The sequence below is a fragment of the Mycena indigotica genome, assembly GCF_014461135.1.
Source record: "Mycena indigotica strain 171206Taipei chromosome Unknown Mind.scaff0010, whole genome shotgun sequence".
Classification (NCBI taxonomy): domain Eukaryota; kingdom Fungi; phylum Basidiomycota; class Agaricomycetes; order Agaricales; family Mycenaceae; genus Mycena; species Mycena indigotica.
The window spans coordinates 215,196-223,370 of record NW_023503009.1 but is presented as its reverse complement, the minus strand read 5'-3'; the positions used below and the strand labels follow the sequence as shown (position 1 = coordinate 223,370).

At 54.3% G+C, this 8,175-nt stretch overlaps 1 protein-coding gene across 1 annotated transcript; it reads right to left on the bottom strand.

Annotated features, from left to right (window-relative positions):
- Positions 1 to 4,286: 4,286 nt before the first annotated feature.
- Positions 4,287 to 5,367, bottom strand: MIND_01114300 (uncharacterized protein). Its single transcript, XM_037367706.1, has 2 exons — positions 4,785 to 5,367; positions 4,287 to 4,731 (listed from the first exon to the last, which is right to left on the bottom strand). Exons 1-2 carry the CDS (start codon positions 4,891 to 4,893, stop codon positions 4,619 to 4,621), a joined length of 222 nt encoding a protein of 73 aa, XP_037215538.1. The 5' UTR covers positions 4,894 to 5,367; the 3' UTR covers positions 4,287 to 4,618.
- Between the last annotated feature and the right edge of the window lie 2,808 nt (positions 5,368 to 8,175).

Here is an 8,175-nt window from a genome sequence, read left to right as displayed (position 1 = left end):
AGAGCGTGTGCTTAATATTTTGAATCCTCTCCCTCAACACGGCCCACACAGAGACCGACACCAGCTCCTTCTTCCCCCCCCCTCCCCGCGCGACACATGCTCCCCGTGCCCGCACCTAATCATTGCCGCCGCTGACGGTATGCTAGTACTCCGTTAGGAGACCGTCGCTGGCCACTTGTCGCTGACCAACCTCCCAGCGTCAGCATCCTTGGCCACCAGGCTTGCGGCGCCTTGCCTCGGCACGAGCGGGCACCCAAACTAGGGGAAGGCTAGAAGGGTCTGCGGAGCCAAGGACGGGTGAGTGTTTGTCCAGTCCTGCTGCTCTGATTTGCTGACGCGTTGTCACAGCCTGTTCCCTTGAAGACTGGCCTGTTGAGGGTTCAACCGATAAAGGAGAATAGCTGGATACGGGTGCGTGGCCGCGCCGGGCTGCTGTTAACGCACTCTGACTTATCTCGTCAGGCAGACTTCGCCTGACGGAAACTCCATCCCATCTACGACGGGCTCCACCGCGTTGGGCAACACGCTGGATGCATTCAAGGTGTGTGGTGCTTTGCTGCCGGCAAATGGTGTCCCGTTTCCTCGCTAGGCTTTTCACCCAAACTGCTCGTGAGCTCAGGCTCAATGCCTGCGAGCGCGGCTTTACACGTTGTCCACTACCAGCACACACTTCACGACTCATTTGTAATCTTCCGCTGGCAGCGTCATCGTCTTGGGTCATCTCCTCGCAGCTTAATTGCGGAACACCCAAGTAGCAGTCGAATATGCCGCCCACCAAGCAGTACTTTTCCCCCTCCTCTGTTTTCCTCCGCATCCGCATCCGCCTCCATTCCCCCGCACCATTACCCTCTATCCACCGCCTCTCTCCCAAAAGCGAAGGTCACGTGCCGCGCGGCTGGCGAAAGTATTCGATGTATTGTCGAAGCCGCGCCATACATTACTCCGGCGAGCGCAGCCCCTACTGGAGAACGAAAATCCCTTGCGTTATCGTCCTTTTCGGCACCGGATCCAGGGCGGAAGGTCTTCCCTGGACCTGTTTTCGTCAAGGCTGTCCAGTCAGAGCGGGATAGTGTTCAGGCGAGCATGTGTGATGCTCTTCTGGCTCTTGGGCGCCTTCCCGGGCTGTGCCTGTGGTTTAACTCTCCTCATCTACGAGACCACCAGTGGGTAAGTGTCTTGTCGTCAAGTTGTATGCTCTGTAATGTGTATTGACGAAGACAACACAATATACTGTATCTTATCATTATCTGCCATCTGAAGCGTGCAACACACGTGCATCTTCTCCCGATCAACTGCCTCTTGCCGGGAACCACCACCACCCTTGCCCGCCCATGTCGCGCCAGCCAGGCCATGTTCCCCGCTTTCTTACCCTGCCCAACGAACTCCATCTCAAAATCATGGACGAGACATACTTCGTGCCCGCTTCGTGGCCCCCCAACATGGCTGTGCACCGCCTCGCGCTCGTTTGTCGTCAACTCAATGCGGTAGCGACGCCCGTGCTCTACCGCGAGGTCGACCTCCGCAGCGTGTCCTCAGCTCGCTCAATCTACAGTACTCGCTGTTTTCTGGCGACAGTCGTGGCAAAGCCTGAATTGGGACAGTTTGTTCGCTGGCTCGGCCTTGACAGCGCTATTACCCACACTCTTCGGGCAGGGCCCGGGATGGCACTGCTCCTGTGAGTGGATACGTTCGCGCTGGCATACAATACTGATTTGATTATTATTTAGCCGGTCCCAAACTCTTGCTAACTGGGCCGAAGCCTTTCCAGCGCTCCGCACGCTCTTCTGCACGAGCCATGTTATGGACGGCATGGAATTTCTCTGGGGCGCCCACTTTCCTCATCTCAATGAATTTTACCTCCACAGCGAGATGTATGAGTCAAGGGCCTTGGCAACTGTCGACGAACACACTTCTTCGCGAATCTTAATGCAATTCCTCGCCCGACACGCGGAGAGTCTGCGCAACATTGACCTTTCAGCATTCCCCAGATCTACTGGACAGATGGCAGTCGACGCAAGTTACATTTTCCCCCTCCTGACGCGGCTCGTGGTGCCGTCTGCTATTTTCGGTTTGGTGGAGAGACTATCCTTGCCTTCGCTGGAAGAGTTGCACATCGACTGGGACTGGCTGCCCGTAGCAGATATACTAGTGCAATCTCCCTCCGAAGATGAAATTCGCGGGGCGGGAGCCTACCACAAGTTTATTCTTCACACAGTCGCGAGCAGCGTGGGCGTGCCCGCAAATCTGAAAATAATCAACAAGTACGGCGAGACAAGTTTCGACATCAGCGAGGAGACCGACCTTATACTCAACGCTGTCGCATGCTGCCTTCCGCAGACCCGGTGTGTGGGGCTCTTCACGTCCGGGAACCCGATGACAATCGACGTAAGGATGCGCACCCACTTTACCCTTACTCAGCGTTGCACAGGACGCAGCACAGGCCCTGAGCCAACTGGACTACCCCGCTCTTCAGATGCTCGTGTTCACCTTCGAAGTGGACACCGACACGGAAGATCAGCGGGCGGAGCGCGTGGCGGCCTGCTTTGGCGCGTCTAGCTCGTTGCGTGCGTTGGCAGCCCTTTCCGGTGAGTACACGCTTTTGAACATATCAGATATTGCTGATGCTGTGCTTGAGATATTATCAATTGCTGGATCAAGGTAGACGCACGGGCCGAGGTTAGATGCGTGTCCGACGATGAGTTTGTGGCGTTTGCTGAAGAGAACTGTGGGTTTGACCGCGCGTTTATTAGGAACTTCATGTAAACCATAGTAACTTTGCTTCAAGTTACCACATACCCACAACGTAGTACTTGGTACTAACTACTCATTGTATCGACGACAACGGGGCCTCAATTTGTATATTGTCAAGGCTTCAGATTCTCCTAGTCCGACAACCAGGCTGAGATAGTGCCAGTGTCGTTGTTGAAGACATCGTTAGCAATGTGCGAAAGGCAGAGCTGCTTGCTACACACACGGTTAGCCATTATCCCCCCTGCGTCCGCCTGTAAGAATCTCTAGCCTCCACCACTCTTGCTTGTTAAACCATCTGTTGAATTTCGCAACGACAAAGACGGAGGAGTGACGAGAGTAGTGGGACTGGGACTCGCACAATGGGATCCAGTCCTACTTTGATGGCCCCAGTCCCACTCTCGCGGCGCCGAGAACACTTAGCCGAGCGCTAAGAAGACAATGTGAATCAAATATCAATCAGAAAAAGATGGATTACGCACCGCGCAGCGGGCCTACGCGGCGAGCGGCAGCCCGCGGCAGCGTGGGGTCCGGGGCAAAGCCTTGGTCGGGGTCCGGGGTGGAAAACCCCGGCCGTCGCGGCCGGCGCCGCCACCCCGTTGAATATGATGATTACACAGTTAAAACAGAGGAAAAGACAGCCGGAAGGAGATCCCACGCTCCGCGCAGCGGGCCCCGCGGCGAGCAGAAGCCCCCGGCAGGGTGGGTCCAGGGCAAAGCCCTGGTCGGGGTCCGGGGTGGAAAACCCCGGCCGTCGCGGCCGGCGCCGCAACCCAGTTGATGCGACATGCGTCGATCCATCAACTCGGGTGATGTGTCGTAACCGAGTCCCACTCCGGGACCTCGGAAATGGGACTGGGACCAGGAAAAGTGGGACTCGAGTCCCATTGTACCAGTCCCAGTCCCATTACTCTCGTATATACTCACAAAGACGGGCAAGCTAGCAGGAGAAGAGAAGATATCTGCTTCTTCGCACAGTCAGTCATAAACGGCATACTCCAAGGGTAACGACGGGTAGAGTAAAGAGAAGACGATACAAAGTAAATTGGGAATGTATCTGAAGTATGAGTGGTGGTATACGAGCGGAGTAAGAGAATGAGGTACCGAGTAGAAGTAGGTAGAAGTCAAAGTTTTTGCGAAAAATATGTGCAATGGACAAAATCGCCAAATCAACAAGTGTTGGAAAGCGATGGAGGAAGAATGGAGCCCGCGAGCATCAGTACAGGCCACAGAGCTGGTCCCACGTCGATGGCAAGGCATGAAAATGGGCAACCTGCCATCGAACGGGTCGGAAGCAGCAGAACAGATGGATGGTTATAAGGGAAACGTAGAACGGGCAGCGAGACGCTGCGTTGGAAGTATGTGGGTATTCCAAGTAGGTATTATTGTTGGAACGATGGAGGACGTGTATGGCTGGAATCTTCAAGTGAAACTAGACGAGGACAGGTAAGTTTACAAGAAAAAGAGATAAATGTTGTTAACTAACCTGCACCTTCCTGATTCGGCAAGTCGCGAAACCCAAGTAACAGTCGGAGTGGCTATCTTTCGGCGAGCGCAAATGTAGCCAGTGGCGGGAGCGAACCCGTGGAGACAGCCGTCCCCAGGGACAGTACTTCCCTCCATTTTCCCACCCCATTCGCCCCGTCCAACGATATCATGGGGTGAAATGTCTCGAATGCACTGAATCGTGAAACCAGTCGCGAGTGGCAAACAGCAAAGCATGCTTCGACTGGAGAATGAAGATGGTGACGAAAGGGGAAGTTTGTGGGACGGAGATATGGTCTTCGCGCTGATGTTTCACAGGCAATAAGACCAAGAAGGCCATACGGTGGTCGGAAATGAGTCGATAGAACTGGGACGACAGCTAGGATTAAGAGAGTTGTTGTCGAAGGAAGCGGAAAACAGTTTGAGGGGGCATTGTCATGGTCGGTGAAGGCCTCGTTCCAAGTAGGACTAAGTCGATAAAGACGGGGAGGAACTCGTCTTTGAGATCGATAAGCATATGGAGAGGCAATTTAGAGGAGCCAAATACGCACATACACCGGTAGCACGACCCACTTGCAAGTCTTCCCCTCCCTTCTTCCCTCCGGCCAGCCCGCGGTCGTTGGATGAGATTCGAGCTTCCACCATCTTGCATATGCGCATGTAGAGCAAAGCGGACTTGCTGCCTACGTGGCGAAGAGTGGGAATGAGGAGGTGATAAATAGGGACGGTGGCGACTACAGAGGCGGTGTAGCCTTCGGCAGGGCAAATAAAGAGCGCAGGGAGGCTGCCGAAAGAAGTGTTTCAGCTCCACAAAGCGCGCAGAAGCAAGTAGCGCAAACACGCACCTTGAGCGAACCGTTTCTTGCCCAAGACTTCAGCCCCGGGTGAAGCCACTCCCAGACTAGTCGCTACTCATGTGCTGAGTGCTCATTGCATCGCTGGCTGGAGTGCCGGAGTCGCCGCACTGGTCGTTGCTGTTCGCTGCTCGTCGCGCCGAAAAGTGTCCGTTCTAGCTATAAGTGGGTGAGAAAGCCTTGGAAAACAGGATATCGCGGGGCGTACGAGGTCTTGGAGCGCCTCCATAGGCTGTCCGGTTGCTGTGTGCGTTCCATCCTCCAGCTCGTCGTGGTCGACAAGAAGCAAAAGAGAAATGGTCACACCGATGAGTCAGCACTATTTGCCTCTTCCTGGACCACGATTGACTGGCTTTGCACATCTCGCCGGCAAACTGTACTCGCTTGACTCTGCGCGTGGTGTAGTCAGCGCTCTGCGGGGGGCTCGTTGTGTCGTAGTAGGAACTGATAGTGAGCTGCTCGGCCCTAAGTAGTAACTACTGATGAGAAATAACATTCAGATTCCAGATTCTCGTAGGCTTGCGTTCGGTATCGCTTTAATCTATCACGCGGCGGCGAGGGCTCGCTCTGACTTGCTATGATAATCTGCCGCTGACCCTGCTATTTTCAGACTTGGATGCGAGCACGACAGTGACGACACGAGGCCGGCGGCGTCCCGACTCTGGAGTAACGCCGACATCGAGCCTTAAGCGCGAGGTGAGCGGAAGACAGCAAGATTGTCTATGGGCTAGCAGTCAACCTACCTGGCAAATGCCCATCAGCCTGAGGGACGCTGGACTTCGTATTTGTAAGTTAACAGCTATCATCCGCGCAACCACGCGCTGAAGTTTGCTTCACAGAGGGAGCGGAAAGCGAAGCTATATATATATTTACCGCTGCGCCTCCTCCTCGGGAAGACCTTTTGCAAGGCGCAGGGGAAGGGAGGGACGACAAACAGGATGACCTCGGGGAGAACGCGGGCTTTCGGTGGATGTAGTGCGTCCTCTGACCTTTTTGCCACGGAATAATGCTTAATCTGCTCTTCCCTGCCCGCCCTTCTCCAGTTTACTGTGTCTAGCAACAAAAATGTCTTTGCCGCTAGTAAACTTGAAACCTGAGCACGACTGGCTTGAAGAAAGGGCCTGTGCTGTGGGCGGTTGATACCCACTGCTACCGATGAAGTCGCCTATCTACCGCTTCCCACAGGCAGCACGGCCGGTGTCGCGTTCTTCCCCAACCACCAAACATCCATCCGGCAGCTTATTCTCCTTCAAGTTTAAACAAACCTTTGAGCATCCGAAAACGATAGCAAGCCACCGCGCACGAATTCTCTCACCTCCACTACCACGTCCACATTCACCCAACGGCCCCGCCCCAAAAGGGAGGTCACATGAGTGACCTCCCCTCCGAAGACGTCGAAGTATTGCGGCGCACGCGCGCGACCTAGCGCTATATCGACCATATCTCCCTTGTCCCCGCCCCTCCTATAGCGACCTGCTTCTTTCGGCCCCTTAATTCGATGCGCAAGACCGTTGTTCATCGCGGGTATTGTGGCGCCTATTCGGACGGCATGAGATTTGTCTCGGGGAGAGAAGCAAGACCCACGGCGTATATCTCGACTCTGGGATGAGGGCGAGGATGCTGGGAGCCTGAGCCTGGGAGGAGTCAGGCTGTTCCCACTACACTCTTTTCCCTCGCTTCTTGTCCCAAGACACTTTCGCCGTCAAATTGACTGCGTCAATCTCATTGTGGATCTACATCGACTGCGCTTCTCGATAGACACGCACTGTTCCCCTTCCCAACACTATTTCCTCGATGCCGTCGAGCCGCGGATCTATCTCCCGACAGTTCTGGACCCGCCCGTGGCCCGCCCAATTCACCTTCTAATTTTACCCTGAATCTCACCCATATTCTGTGCTAGCGCTATCCAAACCTGGCACTCTGCGTACTCAATACCCGTCTTATGCAACTCGACGATCTCTGGGCTGGGCGCCCATTCCCATTCTGCCCCTCGCCGTCCACGCGTGACCTGGGACACTTTTCAGAATCACCGACAAACTCACCTTCTGCGTGCACTGCGGCTCTATCGAGGCGCTCTCAGGCTTCCCGTCCATGGACAACTATCGCACATGCTATATCGGCAGGCGTGACTTGGTACAGGGTCTCTGGGTCCGTTCAATGGTCGCATTTTGCTCGCTACGGGAGTCGGTGCAGTGAGCAGCCGTCTGAGGTCGGAAACTGGCCAGGGTGCGAGAAGGAGACAAATTTGTGCTGGGGCTGTGTATAGACGGCGTTAGGACGGTTACAGAGACTTGGGTACGTGGGTGGATTAACACGGAATACGTGGTCTCAGGCTGTCGCTGACTCCGCTTGTAGTTAGTCTAAGTACAGCGTGTTCTTCCACCGATTGGCTCACAGGTATACATATATAGGCGGCTTCTTCGGGGGCACTTATGTGAATGGTGTCTGGTCCGTTTTGATATCATTTGTCCTCGGAACCTTCTCGGACAGCCTTTACTTGCTCATGTCTATTTTGGATGTGAACCTCTTCTCCATAGATGAATTTTCCTGCCAAAGTACCATGCAACTTCAAATGTTTCCTTGGACTAAGAAGACTGTACAAGAACTTCAATTCTAAAGGGATGACAAACTTGAACACATTACAGGTGCGGGAGATAAATATTCCAATTCACGTCGACATAAGCTGCAACGCAGCGCGACCAGTGGCATTACCAGAGTCACGAGTCTGCTGGGAATATACAGCAGGAGCATCCACCGAAGGAACTGCTGTGTATCAGCCCAAAAGCGGTCATATGTCCCCAGCTTCTGCCAGACATTCCGCGCAAAAAACGCAGAGCACGGCCACTGGGATGACGGTATGCAGCACGGCCGCGGTGCGCCAGAGCCAGCGCTCTAACAGCGAGCCAAATGGCGCGTGCCAGGCGGCACAGTGGATGATGCCGAATAGACAGGCTATCAACAGCTCCCGGATATAAGAGCAGTTTTCACAAAAATTTAGTTATTGGAGTCTGTGCTCTTTCCATTGAGGTTTTAAAGATGGTACAGCTTTATGGTTGTGGTTTTTTTACCAGGTTGTGGTGTGTGGTCT